The sequence below is a fragment of the Odocoileus virginianus genome, chromosome 3, assembly GCF_023699985.2.
Source record: "Odocoileus virginianus isolate 20LAN1187 ecotype Illinois chromosome 3, Ovbor_1.2, whole genome shotgun sequence".
Taxonomy (NCBI): Eukaryota; Metazoa; Chordata; class Mammalia; order Artiodactyla; family Cervidae; genus Odocoileus; species Odocoileus virginianus.
Genome location: NC_069676.1, coordinates 39,567,799 through 39,591,972, shown reverse-complemented (window position 1 = coordinate 39,591,972; position 24,174 = coordinate 39,567,799). Strand labels below are relative to the sequence as shown.

At 42.0% G+C, this 24,174-nt stretch overlaps 1 protein-coding gene across 1 annotated transcript; it reads right to left on the bottom strand.

Moving 5' to 3' along the window:
• PGBD2 (piggyBac transposable element derived 2) lies at nucleotides 1-19,130 on the bottom strand. The gene is made up of 3 exons (XM_070465228.1): nucleotides 18,874-19,130; nucleotides 14,984-15,047; nucleotides 1-12,416 (listed from the first exon to the last, which is right to left on the bottom strand). The coding sequence occupies exons 2-3, from the start codon at nucleotides 14,998-15,000 to the stop codon at nucleotides 10,658-10,660; spliced, it is 1,776 nt and encodes a 591-aa protein (XP_070321329.1). The 5' UTR covers nucleotides 15,001-15,047; nucleotides 18,874-19,130; the 3' UTR covers nucleotides 1-10,657.
• Nucleotides 19,131-24,174: the final 5,044 nt, after the last annotated feature.

Below are 24,174 nucleotides of genomic sequence, written 5' to 3'. Positions count from 1 at the left end.
TTGAGTGCAGAATCAAGACTACTTTATTCTTTTACATCAGTGCTTATATACCCTAAAACCAGTAATCTTTTATAGAGGGTTAAGGAGGGGGGAATGATAAGATTGTACCAGGTGCAGCAGCTAGTCAACTGTGAAAAGTCATCTACAAACCTTATCTTGGGAAGCTCAGCCCCGGGCGGACTCAGCTCTGGTATGTAATCCTAAGGGTGAGAGGTCTCACGAATTCCCTTCTGATCACACCCTAAGGAATCTTCTCAATCTCGTAATGGACTCTTAATCTACTTTTACTTATGGGATAGATAGGCCTGTTGCTAGCAGACTTGGTTTTGTGCTAGAAGGGTTTTTGTGCAATCATGAGCATTCCAGATTCTAAATTGGCAATCATAATTCCAACAGAGCCAGAAGAGGCAGGATATTCTGTGTAATATTTTCCTTACTTCCGGCCTGTTTATTGGGATCCATGTGCCCCCAGGGACTGTGTTGCTGCTATGCAAAGGTTTCAAGAAGGGATTTTAGGTAAGAGTCAGACTAGTTTTTAGGGAACATAGAAGAAGGCCAAGCATCAGAAGATGAAAGGACGAAGGCCTGGGAGTGGATGGTGGGGCAGTCCGGAGAAACACTGGGAGGTCCGGACACCTTTGCGTGCCAACTCCTTGAACCCAGACCTTGTCACCTGCAGGATTTCTCTCGCCGACTCCCGACATTGTTTCACATTTGTTCCTTTTTATGGTTGAATAACATTCCATTATATATATGTACCGCAACTTCTTTATTCATTCATCTGTCGATGGACATCCAAGTTTCTTCCATGTGCTGGCTATTGGAAATAGTGCTGCAATGAACATTTAGTTACATGTTTTTTTTGAGTTATGGTTTTATCAGGGTATATACCCAGTAGTGGGATTCCTGGGTCATAGCTTTATTCCTAGTTAGTTAAGGCATCTCCATACTGTTCTCCATAGTGGCTGTATCAATTTGCATTCCCAACAACAGTGCAAGATGGTTTCCTTTTCCCTACAGACTCACTAGCATTTATTATTTGTAGATTTTTTGATGATAGTCATTCTCACTGTGTGAGGTGATACCTCATGGTACTTTTGATTTGCATTTCTCTAATAATGAGTGATGCTGAGTATCCTTTCATGTGTTTGTTGGTCATCTGTATGTTTTCTTTGGAGAAATATCTATTGAGGTGTTCTGCCCATTTTTTGATTTGGCTGTTTTTCTGATATTGAATTGCATGAGCTCTTATATATTTTGGAGATTAATCCTTTGTCAGTTGCTTCATTTGCAACTTTCTCTTGTTCTGAGAGCTGTCTTTTCATTGTGTTTCAAGTTTCTTTTGTTGTGCAAAAGCTTTTAAGTTTAATTAGGTCCAGTTTGTTTATTTTTGTTTTTATTTCCATTACTCTGGGAGGTGGGTCATAAAGGATCTTGTGATTTATGTCAAAGAGTGTTCTACCTATGATTTCCTCTAACATTTTTATAGTTTCTGGCCTTGCATTTAGGTCTTTAATCCATTTTGAGTTTATCAGTAGTATTCATATATGTATGTATTCCTATATATATATATATATATATATAGACACACATACCATTTGCATGCTATACATTCATTTGTTGATGTACCATTAGGTTGTTTCTATATCTCAGCAATTGTAAATAATGCTAACATGAACATTGGGATGCCTGTACCTTTTAAAATTAGTGTTTTTATTTTCTTCAAATATATACCCAGCAGTGGAATTGCTGGGTCAGATAATAGCTTTATTTATTTATTTATTTATTTAGAGAAATAGTCACACTATTTTCCATGGTGACTGCTTCAACTTACATTCCCACTAACAGTGTATAAATGCTCCCTTTTCTCCACATCCTCATCAACACTTGTTATTTATGTTCATTTTGATGATAGCCATTCTGAGATGTATGAGGTAATATCTCATCATGTTTTTTATTTGAATTTCCTTGATTATTAGCAATGTTGAACTCTTCATGTGTTTGTTGGCCATCTGCATTTCTTCTTTGGAAAAATGTCTTTTCAGGTCTTCTGCCCTTTTTAAAAAACTGGTTGGTTGTTTTTATTTTTCTTTTGCTATTAAGTTGTATGAACTGTTTATATTTGCTGGATATTAATCCCTTATCAGCCATATAATTTACAGATATTTTCTCCCATTCAATATGTTATCTTTCCATTTAGTCAATAGTTTCCTTTGCTGTGAAAAGCTTTCAAGTTTAATCATGTTTGCTTTTATTTCTTTACTTTAGGGCACCAAAAAAGATGGTTAAAAAGGACCGTTAGAATTTTTGATAGACATTGCACTTAATCTGTAGATCACTTTCAATAATATGAACATTTTATAATACTAAATATTTCTAATCCATATGAGGCATGTTGTTTCATTTAATTTTGTCTTGCTCAAATTCTTTCATTAATGTTTTATAATTTTCAGTGTATAAGTCTTCCATCTCCTTGGTTAAGTTTATTTCTTAAATTTTTTATTGCTTTTATAACTGGAATTCTTTCTGGATTTCCTTTTTGAATAGTTTGTTGTTAATTATAAAAATGCAGAAGCTTTTATACTTATATAATAAAAATAAATGTTAAAAACTAATTATCTAGCAAACCATATCCACTAACAGATTAAAAGGATTATACACCATGATCACAGTGGGATTTATCCCCAAATGCAAAGATTCTTCAATATCTGCAAATTAATGTAAAACAGCACATTAACAAACTGAAGAATAAAAAACATGATCATGTCCCTAGATGTAGAAAAAGCTTTTGCCAAAATTCAATACCCATTTATGGTTAAAATCTCTCAAGGAAGTGGGAATATAGGGAAACTACCTCAAATTATATAGGTCAAGCCCATACTAACATCATTTGTAGTCATGAAAAGTTTAAAATGTTTCAAATTCAGGAACAAAGTAAGATCAACAAAGCAATCTCCAGATAGAAAAACAAAAACGAAGGCATCATATTTCCTGATTTTAAAATATATTACAAAGCTATAGTAAATTAAAACAGTATGTTGCCAGCATAAAATATATGCCAGATATATAGATATATGTAACAGAATAGAGGAACCATGTATTTCCCCATTTGTGGTTCCAAAGAGATTCCCCATTTCCTCTGTGAGGTCATGGCCATCCTGAAACTGGCCTGTGAAGACATCTCTGCCTATGGGAAGGCTGTGGTGATGACAAGCATCATAGTGCTCCTCATCCCCTTGTCCCTCATCATGTCCTCTTATGCTCTCATCTTCCTTGCTGTCCTCTACACAAACTCTCCTGAGGGCAGGAACAAAGTCCTGGCCACCGGTTCCTCCCACCTGACTGTGGTGATTATCTATTTTGGTCCAGCCATACTGGTCTACATGAAGCCTAATTCTCACTACAGTCCCAAGCTGGACCAGGTTCTTTTCATGTGTGGTGCCATCCTCACTCCTATGATGACCCCCCTCATATACAGTCTGAGGAACAAGGAGGTGGTGTGTGCTTGGCAAACTGTGTTGGGATGCTGCCTAACCTCAGTTTAGATACAAACACATGATGGATGTTGATCACTAGCTCTATTTCATTCTAAAACAGTGCTGCTTAGATTCCATTTCAGCCCTGGTCTTTTCATACTTGAAATTGCAAAGGGATCATTGACTCCATGGGTTCAGTTCATATATACATAAAACTGGTGACCCGTGTTTATCCTCTTCATGCTTCTTTGAGAATTTTAGGCCCACATCCTCAAATTGGGCACTCTAGGACTGATGATGATGATGGTGGTAATGGTGATAGCGGTAATGATGAGAATAGTGTTGGTATTGGCAGTGGTGAGTAGTGATGGTGGCAATAATGATGGTGGTAAATGGTGTAATTGGAGTGATGGTAGCTGAGGTGGTAGATGTAGTGATGGTAAGGATGATGAAGTTTCACCAGGAAAACTGGATCAATGATGCTTTTTTCAACTACAAAGGAAATGTGAATCTATTATAGTCTTTGAAAGAGGCCAACCATGACTGAAAGTCCTGAAATGCTTCAGTTTATAAAAGACCCTTGTGCTGCGCTGTGCCTAGTTGCTCAGTCAGGTCCGACTCTTTGTGACCACAAGGACTGTAGCCTGCCAGGCTCCTCTGTCCATGGGGATTTTCCAGGAAAGAGTACTGGAGTGGGTTGCCATTGCCATCTCTGAGAAAAGACCCTTAAGTGATGATAAAAACTAAGTTGAGTTCTTGGTGTCAAATCTTTAAAATTGAAGGGGCTAAAAACAGACCTAAACAAAAATCCAATTAAATCACTCTATTTTAATCTTATAATAAACTATAATTTCAATAAAAAAAAATTGCCACCTTCCACACGTTCAAATAGTACCACATGTCTGAACATACCTAATAAAAAAAGAGCCAAAAGTAAAATGTTTATATTAACAAGATAGAAAAGTTTTGCAAAAATTTACAAAAACACACACTCTGGTTTTCCTTCCCATAATTTTTCAGGTGAAATCAATCAAGGCTAAACTATGAGGCAAGGAAATAAAAGTTAACACAAGACTTCATTTTCTAGAACTATTCTCTAGAACTTTCTTGCTACCTCACTTCCACTCACCTTCTTTCCTGGTTGATTGTCCCTGGAAACACAGATCTGATTTTCCTTCATGCATTCTGCACCTTCTTCCCTGCCCTGCTTCATCCACCAACATCCCCAAGAGCCTCCAGCTTCTAAAGAATAAGAAAGCACTCAAAAGGGCTGTGGAGCACATATTTTTCTTCATTGACATCTTATTTGCTGAATGTTTCCTCTTCTGTGTCTTCTGATCTGTGGCTGTCACCTTTCCAAGGGTCTGGGTGAAATGCTTGCTGAGTGCTGGGTTAGGTGGCTTGTTTTTTCTAAACCTTATGGTTTGTGCCATATATTCCACTACCAGTGTTCTGGAGCTGGTTCATACCGACTCACAAGAGCTAACTGTTAAATCTTAAATAATTCTGCAAGTTGGCTGTTAAACCATTGATAGCATGGTGGAGGTATTCAGATCATGGCAGCTGAAAAAGACTATCAACTAAGGCTTTTTATTTTTTTTTGTCTTAAGAATATTTTTTTCGAGAGCTAATTTACCAACACATCACTGTCTCCACCTACATCTTGAAGAAGAGAGTCATTACTTCTTCTGTGAAATCACTGCCTTCCTGAAAATTTACTTCTGAATTTCAATAGACATAGTTTTTGGATTTCAGGGTTTTTTTTAACTTATCCTTTTTATAACTTACCCTCCCTAACCCCTATAAGTACTCCTCCCAAGTGCTGAGCTCTTGTGCTGCCACTGTTACATCTACAACCCCAGAGATGACTCATGTACACAGGGAAAAACAACTTATTGTTCCCTTTGATTCACTGCACACCAACATCCCTTATTTATCATTTAAGAAACAAGGACAGTTGTTCTATCATTCAAGAAATAAGTGAGAGGGTAACAGGCAGGAAGGCCAGGGGTCTCCAAACAGAGGAAATAGGCTGCAAGTGTCAGACATCTTTTTCTTTCTCTCAAGTGGCAGGAGGAAACTAGTGATACATTTTTCCCCCTTCTCTATACAAATTTAAAAAGAGGTTCTCTTAAAATACTGTGTTGCCATAATGACACATGGTTCCACCTGAACTTAACTATTTTCAAACCTTGAGTTAACCAATGCATTTTTCTTATGGAAATGTTTGTCTTAAGCTATGTTAATACACTACGCATTTACCCTAGCCTCTGTCTTCAAGTCGGTTCTACCTAATGACTCAGAATCGACTTGACAAATCAGTATGTTATACCCAGACATTGTTTCTCTAATCTATGTAAGCGAAACTATTTGTTTGGTGATCTGCCTTTCTAGAAGATTCAAGTCAATTGTTTTATGGCCTGGAATGACTCGTCTGGTGCTAAGATTATCCCAAAATACATCTTCTGGATGAGGGACCTGGTGCCATTGTCTGAGTTTTAAGACATTCCTTTCTTTCATTAACAGACTGCTAGTAACTATATAACATCCGCTAAAAACTAACAGGGGGTATTCTTTCTGCCCTCTTCTGATGTCTATGTCAGAAGCTTTCTCTATCTCCTTTATACACTTTATTACACAAAAGCTCTGAGCGATCAAGCCTTGTCTCTGGCCCCCGAATGAATGCTTCTCCAGAGGCCAAGAGTCCCAGCGCCTTTTCGTGGCTCAGCAACAACCTTTCACAAGGACAGTTCTTCTGTCATTCAAGAACAGTTCTGAAGAGTATTAACATTCAACAAGGACAGTTTTGAAGAGTATTAAGATATTTAAACAAAACATTTGATGAAAACTGAACTGACATTCCCAAGAAGCTCAAATATTCCCAAGCAATAGGAAGAAATAGGAAGAAAACTACAAAGAACAGCATAATAAAATTGCTAAAAATCAGTGATAAAGAGACAGTCTTAAAGCACTTGGAGAGAAAAAGACACATTATATACAGAACCAAGAGAATAAGAATTACAAGAGACTTACCAAAAAACGAAAAAAAAAAAAACCAAAAAAAACAATGCAAGCCAGGAGACAATGAATAGGTATCTTCAGAGTACAGAAAGAAAAACTTATTTATGCAGCATAACAACTTTTCAAAATTAATATTAGTAAAAATGCCAGAGTAAGGACTTCTGAAAATAAATTTCATACCCATAAAAGCAATGAAAACACTGGACATTTTTCCAGAATCAACTTTTTCAGACTTCTGAAAATTAAACAAAGGCTTTCGGCAATCTGGAGAGGATTTACTTGAGAAAAATGGCTGAAACTTACTAAATCGGTGAGTTTTATGGACTTTTAACTCATCTATTCTTATTGTTCCCTCTCCTGTTTAGCTATAACCTTGAAAAACAACAGTCTGAAGTGGAAAAAACAGGAGCAGGGCAATAACTGGAGTGGCAAGTCAGGAATGGATCTCCTTCTAAGACTAATCCCCAGAGAATTATCATGTACTCTGCTGATTCCCTGGAAGATCCCCACTAGCAAAACCATCTATATTTGATCTGACTCAGCACTCATCCAGTACACATAGGCCCCACAGGCATTTTGAAAAAAACAATCAAAGGCGACTGTTGGAACACAGTGACCACCAAAGGCAATACATACTATTTGGGCAAAAATTGGTTAACCAAAAGGCTTGAAAAGAAAACTTGGGGAATGAGATATCTGTAGCAGACTCTGAAAAGCTTTCACACAGTCCTGGGATTCTTGAAGGCCATGTGCTTTCATAGGATTGTGTACACTGCCAGATATGTGTGCTTACACAGGAATACCTGAGAAGCTCTAAGCACTCACTTCTGGTTAACAGGGAGGCTCAACACAAGCTGGAAGTGAAGCTTGAGGTGAAACTGTACACTTCCTGACTGAATGCTGAAGGCAGGTCCCAACATGCAAATTGAGGTCCACAACAAAGACTGGGAGACTTATTGGAAGAGGGAAAATAAGTTGTTCAACTGAAACAGAATTTCAGTTCTACAGATCTTTTGCACAACAATGTGAACATAATTAACACTACTAAACTATATATACTTAAAAACAGTGAAGATAGTAAATTTTATGTGTTTTACATTTCTTATTTTATAAAGACATAATTGTCTGGTAATCAATGAAGCCTTAAGACAAAGTCATTTTCATTGTTCATTAGAAGAACTTCAATGTTATACATGTTTTCATTGTCTGGTATACTGTTTATTTTTTGTTTTTGTTTTTTTAAAATTTTGTCCAGCTTCTTCACAACTGGAAGGATTTTGAAATGCCATTCAGAATAACCAGGACAACTTTCATAACCTTTCCAGTTAAAAGATTCATGAATGGTTCTGCTAGAGTAGACAAGGTGACATTCTGTTCAAGTGCTTCCCTACTTGTAGGATTGGTGACCAACCACAGTTTCATTTTGTACCCTAAATTCCTTTGGGAATATGCCAACAAGGAATGTCATCTGGCCTTGACTGCAAGTTGTGATACTTGGTATTGTCTACACAGATTCTACTGTATTAGTTCTGGCATCATTCAGTGGCCTGGAATTGCCTGCACATGTTCCTACATCAATTACAACTTGAGACTATCCATCAGTCTCAGAGCCAATTTTTCCTTTAGCTCTTAAGAAAGTGTTAGTCGCTTAGCTGTGTGTGACTCTGCGACCCCAGGGACGATAGCCTGCCAGGTTCCTCTGCCCATGGAATTCTCCAGGCAAGAATACTGGTGTGGGTAGCCATTCCCTGCTCCAGGGGAGCTTCCTGACTCAGGGTTTGAAGCTGAGTCTCCTGCCTTGCAGGCAGATTCTTTCCCATCTGAGCCACCACAGAAGTCACAATTGGCCATTCTGTAGCTTCTGGAAGCTTTACAAACTGTTTTCACAACCATTCAATTAATTCAGTTGGATGATTAGTTAGGTAAAAAATACCTGGTAAGTAAATGCTAAAATCTCAGGATCATCATGACACAAGAGACGAAAACTGAAAAGTAAAATTTGATGAACAAACTTCTTAAGACAAATGCTTTTAAGTGTCCAGGCTAGATTCTAAAGATGTGCCAAAGGTATAAACATTTTTTAACATCCACTTTGAAAGCATTTCAAAGGTACAAAAGTTCCAGCGGTACAGATAGCTAGCTCCTATTACCTATCTTCCCCAGATGTTGACATCCTGAATAACCATAGTACAATTGTCAAAGGCAGGAAGTGAATATTTATAAAATGGTGTAACGTCAGACCTTATTCAAGTTTCATCAGTTATCCCACTAAACCTTTTTTGTGGAACCTGGCCAGTATCACACATTGCATTTGTTATACTTCATTGGTCTCATCTAATCTTGGACAGACCCTCCTTTTCATTTTCTTTTACAACCTCAACACTTTCAAAAGGTATTAGCTAACTGTTCTGCTAAATATCCCTCAATTTGGGTCTGTCTTCTGTTTTCTCATGATTTAGAATTCAGGTTTTACCTTCTGGGCAGGAATATCACAGTGTACCTACCATACCTGAGGTGAGGTGGTAGCACAGGACATCTATATCTCAATACAGGTAGTATTAACTTTGTTTGGTTGTGGTGATGTGCCTGATTTTCCCACTAAGTGGTTAGTGTTTATTCCCTCTGGAAATCTTGTCAGGAAATTCTCTGCCCTAAGGTTAACATCTACAGATAGTTATTACCTGCAAAATTACTGCTGTGATGTTTGCCAAATAACAGTATTTTATTTCCATCCTCCCTTCTCCACTTAATTGTTGGGATTCTACTGAAGGAAGCGTCTGTCCCTTTTCTCCCTTTTATTTACATCAATATGGACCAAACATTTGCTTTTCTGTTTTTAATTTTTAAGATTTTGGATGGACCTGTTAGATCACCTTCAGGAAGGTTGTGCAGATTCATACTTCCTCAGGTTCTGCATGAGTCTGTCACCTTCCTATACTCATGCCAACAGGAATTATGTACAAATAAATTAGTTTAAAAAAGGACATCTCAGTTTAATTCAGTTGCTCAGTTGTGTCCGACTCTTTACAACCCCATGGACTGTAGCACGCCAGGCTTCCCTGTCCATCATTTATGTATCTTCACTGTTTATCTTCCATTTGTTATTTTACATATAAGTGCACATTTTATCCTTGTTACCTATGTGTTTATAAGATCTTTTTGCACTGAAGATACTACTACAAATGGAATAATGAGAACATATCTTCTCAATTTCCTCATGTTTTCCTTTGCTAATGGATATTTTAGTTTTATATGGTCAAATACATTGATATACTCTTTTTATTTGTGCTATTGAAGTTCTTTCCCAAATAAAAATACTCAACATGCTCTCTTAGGTTTTTGATTAAATCCAAATTTTTATATGTATTTCTTATATTCTTCTGGATTACATTCCACTAGGCTTTCCGACATAAACTTTTTTCTTTGTTTCAATACTTTCTCCCAAAGTTCAGGATTTTTAAAGGTAGAATTTAAATCCTTGGGGAAATATATTTAACCTTTAATAAATGATGCTGACCATCCATTTAGGTGAAAAAATTCCTTCCTTCACACTATTTATAAAAATGGATTCCATATGAATATACATGTATTAGGAAAATATTTTTTATCAAGAAAATACAAACTCTATAAATCTAGTCAGCTGGGTAAATAATGGCAGATTATCTATCCCTGGATAGTTTGTTGCATTAGATTACAATGAAATAAATATGATTAAGCTATCCTTCATCATATTGATACAATATTGCCTATATCAGATTAGTATAACTGATAGCATATACTATAAAATCCTTTTACTGTTCACAAGTTTCTCTAAGGTTTTGGTTACATTCAATTGTCCTTACCAGACAGCTATACCCCAAAGGAAGAATTTTATTTGAATAAAAAGGGCCCATAAGTTGAAATAAATAGCTGTATAAAATATATATTTACAAAAATTTATGATGACTAATATAAACATTAATGTATATTACATGTAGGCATAATAGAAGATAATTAAAAGGTAACTGTAATGAAAATGGGGAAAAATACAAAACCAAATCAAGGACTCAGGTTTCTTTTTGTCAACACTACACACAAGTGCCCCAAATGCTCTCTGTACCTAGCTGTAAACAACTCATTGCAAACCGAATACCCCGAGGGCCCCCTCTGCCCGTCAGGCATTACCGGATGTGGTATGCCCTGAAGCACTTGGCGTGGACGCCCTTCTGGCACTTCTCGCAGCGGGTGTTGGTCTGTGAGTGGCACAGGGCGCAGCGGGTCCTCTTGTCCTGGTGGATGATCCAGTGCCCAATCATGTCGAAGCGGCTCTCCGTTTCCAGCCGCCTGCTTCTCCTCCCTTGGGATGACGTGTCTGCATTGCTCTCTAAGTACACACAGGCCACATATCTTCGGAAGGCCAGGAGGTCCACCTGGGCATCATGGCAGCATATCCTATGCAGCTGCCAAGCATTGTTAAGAGCTGCATCAATAACATAACCAATGAAACTTGAGTACCACTTCATACCCCGGATCTTCACCTTGTACTTGGCGATGTTCTGGTCCATACGGCCAACACCCCCCACCTTCTCCTGGTACAGTCTCAGCAGGGATGGCTGATGAACCTGGGTCTGCATCTTGGCTGCTCCCGAGTGATGGCTGGTCAGCCCCACCGGCTCTATGCCCACAGCATTGGAGCAGATGTTGACCACACTGCTATCGTGCCAGCGGCACACAATGATCTCCTCACTCTCGTCAACTTTGTAATCAAATGAACCCCTCTTCATTTTCTTCAGTTCTTTGGGATCTTTAAGGGGACAACGCTCAGTTCTGTACTCACGAACAGTTCCTGTGGCCTTCACTCCTTTCTTCCTTAAAATGGACATCAATTTGACACTTGTAAAAACCTTGTCAAAAAATATGTGGTATGGCAGACAGCCACGTGTCTGAAGTGCATCCACAAATTTCACCACCATACTGCCTCCCAGGTCCAGGCCCCTGTCTGGCTTAGTGAACACTGTGCCCTGGGAGGGCTCAAACCACACCAGATAGCCCCTGCTGGTCGTCCCACACCAGATCTTGTAGCCCAGCCGCACAGGCTTCCCCGAAGGCAGCTGCTTAGACCCCCGGTGTCCAAAGTATTCACACATGGATTCACCAAAGCTATAGAACTCTTCCAAGGGTGCATGCTTCCGGAAATTGTAGTTCATGCGTACGATAAGAGGCCTGACCTTGGCAAACCTATCACTTTCATCAAGCTCATTGTTATCTGCAAAATGCAGGTATGAGAAGATCAGTTCAAATCTGTCCCTTCGAATTGCATCAGCCACAAGATGATGATGTGAGTCAGGAGATGTTTCCCAAAACATCCTTCTCCTTGGATAAGAGATATACCCACTTAAAATCAAAATGCCCAAGACACACTTCAATTCCTGGGCTGTCAGACCCAGGTTGACATTTTTCTGCCTAGCATAACGATTGGTTTCATTAACAATAAAATTAATTGTTCCTTCATCAAAAAACAGTTCAAAGAGACCTACAGGACTCAGTTCCTGGCTTTTGAGATCTTCCATATGAGGATCTGTTGCTGTCCAACTGCTGAAGTCCGGGCGGATATCTCTTTTGGTCCAAACACGTTGAGGTTCCACTACTGCCTTCCGTTTCTTCGTGGCTGGCTGCAGCTGCAGGTCATCTTCCTCCTCCTCTGCGGTGCCAGAGTCCTCAGGGACCACAAAAGCATGCAACACATTACCGGGCACGTGGGTTCCTCGCTGGCCATCTTCATCACCTGAGTCTTCATCAGTGAAGTCCCCTGCAGCATTTTTGGGTGGTGCAATGAAGATCTCTTCCCTAGTGTGAGATTCCTCCTCTTCCAGAGCATTCAGAACCTCAAGTAACTTCACAGACTTCAGCTTTGAGCTGGTACTCCCAGTAGAGAGGCCGCTGCAATGACAGTAAACAGAATGAAGAGAGGCCATGCAGGAAAGCTAGTACTTCAGCAGAAAACTCCACCAAACCACTGTCTAAGATGGGGGCACTCCCGCTGTAACAGCATCTCAGATCCAACACCACCAGGCAATGTGCCGGATAAGTCAATGTTCCAGACAAACACAGATTAGTCTTCTAATCTGTGTTTTAATAAAGGGAGGTGTTCTAAAGAGGTATTCCATACTTCCTTTTCTGCTTAAAGTCTTTGAATAGAGGATTCCCTCTAGTGATGAGTCCAGATGCCACTGTCATCATCTGGTTAACAGTAACTGCCAATGGGAAGGTTGGGCTGCTGAAGTGACCTCCACTGATGTCTCTTGACTCAGTGATCTGAGCAGCCCTGCTTTTGTGCTTCTGTCTTACCTATCTCTTCCCTTGTTCTTTCTCACTTGACAAATATAAGTTTCCTCACTTCCCAAATTCTCATTCTCTCTACCTGAACTCTCACTACCCAAATTCAAGACCTAGCCAGTTTCAGACAGATTTTCACATGGCTCCCTCAACATCTGCTATCCTACTGCATCCTGCCTGCCAAATGGATTTGGAAACATGGAAACCCCTGCTATTCTAATTCTGCCTGTCCATGTGGGAACCAAATACAGGAGATGTTTGTATTTAGTGCTGCTCAGGGACTGCAGTGGGCACACTCCACTCCCCGACCTGCACAGCACTTGTTTCCAAATGAAGGAAACAAATGACATATCAACAAGCAAGTAGCTACACAGGATGGCATCAGGTAGTGATGAGGGCCACCCTGAATAAGGGACAGAGAATACAGCAAAGGAATAGGGCTGGGGGTGCTACTTTAGACAGATGATGAGGGAAGGCTTACAGGGCAGACAGACTGGAAAGGTGAAGGAGTGAGCCTTGCAGACAGCTGAAGACAGGGTATCCCAGATGGAGAGAAAGAACTGCAGGTACAGGTAGACAAGGCCCTGTGGTCAAAGGGTCTTGACATCTATGAACAGCAAGGAGGTTAGTGACGCTGCAGAACATAGTGAGGGGAGAAGAGTAGAGCAGAGGTAGCTAGGTCCAGGGCCAAGGCTCCAGAGGGTTCCAGAGTCCTGATGAGGACTTCCAGGTTATCAGAGGAAGTCCCTGAGGGGTATGGAGCAGGACATGAGTGGTCATCACATCACTGTGGCTATGAGAAGAGACTGGACTTGAGAAGGTGGGCACTGCTGCTGTCCTATTCCCTGGCCACTGCATGAAAAGCCACACACCAGAGGGAGGATACAGGCTTTACCATGAAGGCTATTTCTCCAAAGGCCTGCCTGTAAGTTGTGGAGTTTAGGTTGCATTAGAGACTCACTCCAACCTCACTCTCAGGGCATTGGCTCCACCAGCCCCATGCTAGAGGCTAAGGGACAAGACATCTGATCTCTGGGGAGATGAGGTATACCTCAAGCTCTCTGGGCCAGCCAGAAAGGGAGAGGAAACCTGAAGCTCTGCCTCTCCACAGGCCTCAAACTAAAACGTGTTCTCAAAGAACATCAGCCCTTTTCATGCCTCCTCCAGTCACCCATGGTCTACAGCAGCAGATCCAGATCTGCTCAGCCGTGGTCTTGGCTAGTCTCACCACTCAAACTGCTGCATACCCACAGGCCCTCAAACACCTCTGCCTGGCTGTTCACACCCTTATAGTGAGAAAGCCTGCAGGAACTGAGGCAGCCCCACACAGAACCCTCTTGTGTCTTGAAGGATGGGGAAAGCAAATCACATCTTTAGCTCAAGTGTAGAGTTAGAGCTACAGAGCTGCATCCATACTGCACCCCCACATACTCCTTTGTCTGCCTTGCCTTTTCTCCTGTCTTCCTCTCTCCTCTCCCTCCTTGGTGCTTCACAGACACCGAGTGCTTAGGGTGGCTAGCAGGACTGAGAGCTGAAAATGTTAAAAGCTTGGCCTTTCAAAAGCAAAGGGGTAAATACAGTTAGCCTTGAATAACACAGGTTTATGTGAACTAAGAGAAGACTCTTGAGAGTCCCTTGGACTGCAAGGAGATCCAACCAGTCCATCCTAAAGGAATTCGGTTCTGAATATTCATTGGAAGGACTGATGCTGAAGCTGAAACTCCAGTCCTTTGACCACCTGATGCAAAGAACTGACTCACTGGAAAAGACCCTGATGCTGGGAAAGATTGAGGGCAGGAGAAGAGAATGGCAGAGGATAAGATGGTTGGATGGCTTCACTGACTCAATGGACATGAATTTGGGCAAGTTCCGGGAGTTGGTGATGGACAGGAGGCCTGGCGTGCTGCAGTCCATGGGGTCGCAAAGAGTCAAGACACGACTGAGTGACTGAACTGAACTGAACTATGTGAGTTCACTTATACATGGATTCTTTTTCAGTAACTATGTACTAGAGTACTACACGATTCTCATTTGGGAGCCAGCAGTGCAGAGGGCTCCATTATAAAGTTACACACAGATTTGTGAATGCACAGAGGTAAGCAACCCTAGTCGCTATGTGTTGAAGAGTCAACTGTACTTGCATAAAGCCTTTCATCAAACATTACTCCTACCTTGAAGATGAAGCCATGATATACTGGGAACACCAGGTTATCTTTACTTGCAGAGTCTAAGAATCTGTAAGAAAATGGAAGTCAGTTTTAAGAAATCATATGCAAGACAATAGGACCTTCTGTGTCATTTGAGGGAAAAAAAATCTCTAGATTCACTACAAACCAGAGGGAAATAGATCAAGTACACACAGAAAATGATGTGTAGTTGACTGGCTAGTCAGAGGAGAAAAGAAGCTCCTTCATCTCACACCTCACGACAAAATACATTCTGGGATGGTGTTTCCCATAGTTAGAACTATTGGCATGGTGTTTGTTATAGGGGGCTCTCCTATGTATTGTGTGATGTTTAACAGCATTCCAGGCCTCCATTTACTACATACCAGTAGAACTGTCCCACTGGTCATGAAAAACAAAAGGGTTTCTAGACATCACCAAGTGTTCCCTGGTGGGAAGGACAGGATGTAAAATCTCCCTTGGTTGAAAACTACTGTCCTACATCAGTGCTGCCAATAGAATTTGCCACAATGATAGAAATATTTTGTATCATTGCTATCCAATACGGTAGGCATGAGACACATATGAAGATTAAGCACTGGATATATATGGCTAGTGTGACTGAGACACTGAATTTTTAATAATTCTAATTTACATACTCACATGTGGACAGTGGCTACTTTTTAGACAGTGAAGTCCTAGATGTATTAAGCACTAATTGCAAAAAAAAAAAAGCAAAACTTTAAAACTTTTGAAGTATATTAATGGCCACAGCATGGGGAAACCTTCCTTTTAGAAAACATAGAAACTCAAAGGAGGATGGACAATTTTAACTATATCAAACTTCCAACAAATCTGTAGTAGGTTGTTTTTGAACTGTGGTGTTGGAGAAGACTCTTGAGAGTCCCTTGGACTGCAAGGAGGTCAAACCAGTCAATCCTAAAGGAAATCAACTCTGAATATTCACTGGAAGGACTGATGCTGAAGCTGAAGCTCCAACACTTTGGCCACCTGATATGAAGAACTGTCTCATTGGAAAAGACCCTGATGCTGGGAAGGATTGAAGGCAGGAGGATAAGGGGACAATAGAGAACAAGATGGTTGGATGGTATCACCGACTCAATGGACATGAGTTTGAGGAAGCTCCGGGAGATGGTGAAGGACAGGGAAGCCTGGCATGCTGCAGTCTGTGGGGTCGCAAAGAGTCGGACATGACTGAGTGACTGAACTAACTGATCCCTAGAAGCCAACACAGCTCCTGGCATGTAACAGGCACACAGTAAATACTTTCTGAACTGAACAACTTCTGCTGCAGAGCAAATGGCCATACTGCAGGGCATTCTTCCAATTCTATAGCAGGCTTTCATTTTCATCTTAACTTTTTGGCTTTAAGACAGCTATTTAGTAAAGTACTAAGGAACTCAATTCTTTTTTTTTTTTTTTAGGAACTCAATTCTTAATTCACCCTAACAAAAATGCATTCCTCAAGATTCTCTAAAACTTTGCATAGGAAATGTGTAGCAATGGAGAGCCAACTGATACAGTGGACTCAAACAAGAACAGAAGGGATAGCTCAGCAGAAAGGGTAGGAAAAGCCATTTCTCTTTTTCAGGGGACCTCTGGCTGTGCTCCTCAGTCCCTCCATCCCCTACTGTACGGCCCTTCCACCCTTCTTGCCCTTCTTGACAGAACCACCAGAGGAAATGGACAGGAGGAAACAGTGCCTCTCCAGGCTAAGCAAATTCCCGATGGGAATGACTTCCAGAAAGAGGCTGTTGGGCAGCCGTATAAAGCAGCCCTTAATTTCTTCACTCCTTTAGCAAACATCAGAAGTGCCTACTAGATACCTAAGCATGTATAAAATCACTATTCTAACAGGGCCACCAAAAAGAAGAGGTAGGAGAGATTAAGGTCTACAAAACAAGACTTAGTTAGATCTAGTCGGGAAAGTCACAGAACTTCTTTCTAAGGAAAGGATAATTAGACCTTCCCTAGGAAAGAGACCCTCCAAAAGAGTACAAATTCCCTGAGGAGGCAGAGAACAGCATCCCAAGCAGAAGAAACAGCAAACATGCAGGAAAGTAAAGACAATTATGACAGGGTAGAGAACCCAAGCAAAGGGTATACAAAGAGACTGGATCAGCTATGCCATGTCTTGAAGCACTGTTTAAAGAGACTTATCTTTAATGTAAAGCAAAAGGAAATCAAAAAAGATTATAGGCAGAGCATGACACAGTTGGGTTTATATTTTAATAAGTTTATTCTGACTGTGGTATAGACAACTAAGTGAGGGCACCAAAGCAGATGTAGGGAGATAAGAGAGATCATCAGGATGGTGGTGCTTATGGCAAAAAGTGGGCCAGCCCAAGTAGAATTCAAAAAGTAAACCAACAAGTTTGGATGATTGAGGGGGAGGGAGAGGGCTGATCAGGGAGGCCTCCCAGAGTTAAGGCTTAGTGGCTAAGGTAGGGTGGTGCCATTCACAGAGGCCAGGAGCAGAACTATGGCATGAGACATGGGTGATTTGGAGCTGTGTCTTGCACATATAGGGATGGAAATGCTTTTGAGATAACCAGAAAGGTACTAAAAGGCCACAGTCCCTCTGGGGCTGAGACAAAGAAATGGCCTGGGCTAAAGTCATAAATGAGTCAGTTTTTCTGGGGATTTGTGGAAGCCCCAAAGCCACAAGAATCCCTGAAGCCACAGGTGTTACCCAGGGGGAAGCCCACATTGAAAGAGAAGCTGGAAAAGGAGGACATCTTCAGAGAGGTCTAAGAGATCTAACGGCAGGAGGTTGACCTGAGAGACAGAAAAACCAGGAGATGCTGAGCAGTCAAGGGCCAGATGTGTCAAGGCACAGGTGTGCAAAGCTGTGGCTCAGCTGGACATTCTCAGTTGGACATTCCCAGAGGCTCAGCTGGATATTCTCAACTGGCTCTGGCATCCAGGAAGAAAAGGCTCTTTGATTTGAGATCTGATGTTCCTACAGCCATTCTGAAGGATCTTGGAGGTGAGGAGACCTCTAGTGCTTAAAATATTAAATTTTCCAATGAGACAGGACAACTAAATGGAACTAAATCCTGACTTGGATCCTATACCACAAAAACGAAATGGTTGAGAAGAGCAAAAAATTCTGAACAAGGCCTGTAGACCTTACGTGTCCTGGTTTCGCTAACTGCTCTCTTAAGTAAGATGTTAACATTTGGGGAACCCAGGTGACTCGAATGTAGGGATTCTTTGTATTAGTTTTCAAACGTGTCTCATTTTTTAAAGCTACTTAGAGAAAACATTTTTTAATAAGACATTTTATAAACGTAAATGCCTCAAAGTTAAGCCAGGTGCAAAACGGCTCAAGAATGGCCTTTGAGATACGGGGCCCTCCTCGTACTTATCTCAATGCTAAACAAAAAAGGGGAAGAAATGAAAACAAAGATGCTATGCAACCTCAGCGATCCCAGAAGCAGTGAGAAACTGTGGAAATGCCCAAATCGCCCTTCACAGAGCACCCCAACGCAGAACCTCCTCTCCCCCGAAAGGGCAAGGCCTCTAAGCACGCCAGATCCCGCCGACCCCGCCCACAAATGTCCACCCGCTCCGCCCCCAGCGTCAGCCCGCCCCAGCCCCAGCTCCGCCCACAGCAGTCCTTCCCGCCCCTGCCCCACCCCCGATCCCGCCCAAGGGCCCTGGCCACTCCTCCCTTCGTACATCCAGCGTTAGCTGGCCCCGGCAACCCGGCCTAGCCCAAAGGCTGCCACCCCCACGCTCGCTCCGCCCCAGTTGACCCCGCCCCGGTGCCGGCCCCGCCTTCCGCCCCGCAGGGGAACCCCCCCCCCAAACGGCTCTCTGAACTCGAAGCCCCGAGGTCCGCTGTGCCTGGACCAGTACCACCTACTCACTGTCCGCCCGCGGCAGCGAGGCCCAACGCCTGGGGCACCGTTGGGAAAAAACATCGCTAGGGTCCGCCGCTCCCACATCCAAGAGGGGTCTAGTCGGCGGTGCAAGCGGGGCGACCTCGACCTGCGATGAACAGACTGGAGCCTCGTGGTTCGTGCCAGATACCACTCGTAGCGTGGAGCCTAGAGCGCCTCGGCGCTGTTGGCGTCGGCCGTCGCGGCAGCGCAACGTCCGGCAAGAGAGCGCTCCACTCGCCTTCGGCCCGCCTTCCGCTCCCCGCCCAGGACACACCCCTGCTTAGGACACGCCCCCGATCCCAGCAACCAACGAGACTTTAGGGCTTCCGCGGAGCTCAGGGGAAACCCGGAAGTGCCTCTGAGGCCCGGGCCAGGGCAGTGAAATATACTCGGCCCCTCTTGCACCCTCCACTCGCCCGATTCCTTTGCTTGATAGCCTAGGTACTTTCCTCTCTATTACTCACTAAGGCACGAAACCTTTTTTTCTCTCTAGGTGGGTGGTTCTCCAATATAATTCCAACAACAGCTTCACTTGGGAACATGATAGAAATGCATATTCTGGGCCCCCAACCCAGAAATACCTAATCAGAAATTCCGAGGCTTGGCCCAGTAATCTGCATAACCTGCTCAACTTTACACCTTGGACTTTTTAGTTTGGATAATTCTTTGTCATGGGGGCCTGTCCTGTGTATTGCAGGTAGGCTCACCAGATGTAAATTAGGGTACTCAGTTAAGTTCGAATTTCAGATAAATATATACTCTAAGATTAATCTTAGATTGGCATGCTGCAGTCCATGGGGCAGCAAAGAGTTGGTCAGGACTGAACAGTAAGATTAATCTAGCAGTTAAGTATTTCATCTGGTGACGCTGCTGTTCAGTCCCTCAATCCTGTCCAATTCTTTGGGACCCCATGGACTGCATGCAGCACGCCAGGCTTCCCTGTCCTTCACCATCTCCCAGAGTTTGCTCAAGCTCATGTCCATTGAGTCGGTGCGGTGATGCCATCCAACCATTTCATCCTCTGTCTCCCTCTTCTCCCCATGCTCTCAATCTTTCCCAGCATCAGAGTCTTTTCCAATAAGTTGGCTCTTCCCATCAGGTGGCAAAGTATTGGAGGTTCAACTTCAGCATCATTCCTTCCAATGAGTATTCAGGAATGATTTCCTTTAGGATTACTAGTTTGATCTCCTTGTTGTCCAAGGGACTTTCAAGAGTCTCCTCTAGCACCACAGTTCAAAAGCATCAATTATTCAGCATCCAGCCTTCTTTATGGTCCAAACTTCACATCTGTACTTAACTATTGGAAAAACCATAGCCTTGAATATGTGGACCTTTATCAGCAAAGTGATGTCTCTGCTTTTTAATAAAAATATGGTAGGTTTGTCATAGCTTTTCTTCCACAAAGCAAGCATCTTTTAATTTCATAGCTGCAGTCACCATTTGCAGTGATTTTGGAGCCCAAGAAAATTAAGTCTCTCATTGTTTCCATTTTTTCACCATCTGTTTGCCATGAAGTGATGGAAGCAAAATGCCATGATATTAGTGTTTTGAATTTTGCGTTTTAAGCCAGCTTTTTCACTCTCCTCTTTCATCAAGTGGCTCTTTAGCTCCTCTTTACTTTCTGCATAAGGGTGATGTCATCTGTATATGTGAGGTTATTGATATTTCTCCTGCAAGCTTGATTCCAGCTTGTGATTTATCCAGCCCAATGTTTTTCTTGATATACTCTGCATATAAGTTAAATAAGCAGGGTGACAATGTACAGTCTTGACATATTCCTTTCCCAATTTTGAACCAGTCCATTATTCCATGTCTGATTCTGTTACTTCTTGACTGACATACAGGTTTCTCAGGAGGCAGGTAAGGTGGTTTGGTATTTCCATCTCTTTAAGAATTTTCCATAGTTTTTTGTAATCCAGACAGTAAAAGGCTTTCTCATAGTCAGTGAAGCAGAAGTAGGTATTTTTCTGGAATTCTCTTGCTTTTCCTGTGACCCAGCGGATGTTGGCAATTTGATATTTGGTTCCTTTGACTTTTTAAAATCCAGCTTGTGCATCTCAAAGTTCTTGGTTCAAGTACTGTTGAAGCCTAGCTTGAAGGATTTTGAGCATTACCTTGCTAGCATGTGAAATGAGCACAACTGTGCAGTAGTTTGAACATTTTTTAGCATTGTTCTTCTTTAGGATTGGAATGAAAGCTGACCTTTTCCTGTGACCACTACTGAGTTTTCCAAATTCACTGGCATATTGAGTGCAGCCTTTTTATACTGTTCATGGCAAGAACAGTGGCAAGAATACTGGAGTGGCTTCCCAGTCCCTCCTCCAGGAGATCAAACCAGTCAATCCTAAGGGAAATCAACCCTGAATATTCATTGGAAGGACTGATGCTAAGGCTGAATCCCCAATACTTTGGCCACCTGATGTGAAGAGCCAGCTCAGTGGAAAAGACCCTGATACTGGGAAAGACTGAAGGCAAAAGGAGAAGAGGGCAGCAGGTGGTTGGATGGCATCAGCGATTCAATGGACTTGAACTTAGTGAACTCTGGGAGATGGTAAGGGACACAGGGAGGCCTGGTGTACTGCAGTCCATGGAGTCACAAAGAATCAGACACCTCTTAGTGACTGAACAACAGCAATGAGTGAAACACTTTAACAGAATCATCTTTTAGGATCTGAAATAGCTCAGCTGGAATTTCATTGCCTGCATTAGCTTTGTTCATAGTAATGCTTCCTAAGGCTCACTTGACTTCACACTCCAGGATACCTGGTTCTATGGGAGTGATCACATTATCATGGTTATCCAGGTCATTAAGACCTTTTTTGCTGATTCTACCTATAGGTATTTTTATTTGCTAAATCTAGTAGCACTGATTTAGGATTTTGAGCATCCCTAGGCTGTATCCACTAGGTGCCCGTGGCAAACCACACCCCCGTTCCACCAGTTATGAGAACATCAACTACAAACTGGCACTTGCCATGGGTGCTTTCCATGTACTTCTACAAGGATTAAGTCATGTGCTGCTGCAGCTGCTGACCTTCAACACCCCCTGAAGGAGTTGAGGCTGGAGAGAAATGAGGCACTCTGTGCTCAGAGAAAAACTGGCAGGACAGGTTCTTCAGATAGTTAGGTATTCTCAGGAGCTGATTTTATGAGCCCAATTCTCATATCATCTCATATCTAGAGAAGCACCACAATCCTTCATGGTGATGACTGTTTCTTGTGACTAGCAGAAGCTTCACGAGACTAGTAGAAACCTTTTGGAAAATATGTGCTTGATTGCAGGTACTCCCCCCATTACTAAAATCACATATATACTGACCTTTCCCCCTTGCCTCTGTGGAGCAGTTTCTCAGAGGTATCTGAGGTGCTGTCTCCTGAACTGCAGTCCTCATTTTTGCCCCAAATAAAACTTAACTCACAAATCTCACGTTGTGCTTTTTTTTGGAGGGGTGGGGGGGGGGAGGTTGACAACAACTAAAATTGTCTGCAGGTACTCTGAAGGGGGTGGTGGGCAAAGTCCCCTTTCCACCCAGGATTACCCCCATCTCCTCCCTATACACACACTTTGAGACTCAGTTCCATAAGGTATATATGAGTGTACTTTACAGTAAAATGTGCCTTGACCTCCAAGGGATTTTCTAAACACAAAAATCCTTGGGACCAAATTGTGCTAAATAGTCAAGAAGAGGGCGAAGTAGTGAAGATTCTCTATTGACTTCTCTAAGTTGGCATTTCTCCACAAGGGTTTTTGGTTAGTGTAAAATGTAAACCACATAGGTCAGGAAAATAAGTCACCATCCTCATTTGTGAGATTCTGGAGCCAAGGGCACACTCAAGTTTGTCATTGTTTATTCCACAAATCTGTACTGATGGCCTGCAAACAAGATACAGCAGAAAACAAAAAAGTTCTTGTTCTCATTGGAGTCTCTTTTTAATAAAAGAGGCACTCAAGAAACAAATAGTGTCAAAGGTGATAGGTGCTGTGAAGGAAAAGGAAGCAAGTTAAGTGGGTAGATGAGTTCTGGGAGGGTGGGGTGCTATTTTAGGTAACATAAGTGCAGTGTTTCCTATCTTCCTTTGTTTCCCATACCTACATCTCATTCATTCACACATTCGGCAAGATCTGTTGCAGTAAAAACAGAAATGAGTGAATGGCCTTTGGCACATACCAGTCAAACAGGCCTGCAGGAGTTAAACAATCTTTGTTATTCTTTAGCTGTTACTACTAGCAAACACTTGTAGCTGAACTTGTCCTTCACAAAGCTAATCACTGTCTGACTGATATATAGATTATATTCTGCACCACGTTCTTTGCCCCCTACACTCTTGTAACATTTTGCATTTCAAAAAGGTCATGGGTCAATAACTTAAGGGTCACTAGACCCAGTTGCTGAGTTGCCTGATGGCAGCTGTGGCCATTCTGAGACTTTGAAGAATAAAAAAAAAAAATGCAAGACCTTCAAGAGGATATAAAACCTCTCCCTATTCCTGAGCAAGGGGGGCACAGTTCTTGAGGAGCTAGCCGGCTATGTTTCCCTTTTGCCTGGCAAAAATAAGAAAGCTACTCTTTTCTGTTTACTCCAATCTCTGTCCCCGTATTTCTATTTGGCATTGGCAGACACAGAGCCAAGATTTTGGCCACACAGCTACTGAATGCCCACTCTGTGACAGTCACTGCTTCCATTCCAGTGAGAGAAACGGACAGTAAACAAACTCGTAAAATATGTAATATTTATTAAAAGTGGAAAGTTCTATGGAGAAAATAAAATCAGAAAAGGGGGATGTTGTATCCTGTTTTAAGTAGTGTGGTCATGGAAAGTATCCCTGAAAAAAATTATATTTGAGGGAAAAACCAAAAGATATGAAGAATAAGCCACGCAGAATTTAAGCAGGGAAATACTTGAGATGGGGAGAATAGCATGTTCAAAGACCTTGAGGTGGGATGAACCCCAACACTTTGGAGGAATGGAATAGCTGCAGCTGAGTAAAGAAGGGGAATTAAAACAATGACGTTGGAGAGATGATAAATTGTGTGCCAGATATGTGGCCAGCCTCTGCATGCATTGAGGGTTCTAGCTGAGGAAGAATGCAGTCTGATGAAGCTTTTATAAGTGGCCTCTGAGGTGAAACAAGAGCAAAGAACCAGACAGGAGGCTATCGCAGTGGTTCAGACCAGAGATGATAGTGACTTTGAAGGTGCCAATGATGGAGCCAGAGAGAAATAGTAGCGTTCTGAAAGTATTTTGCAGGTAGAGTCAAGGTTTGCTTATAGATTGGATGTAGAAC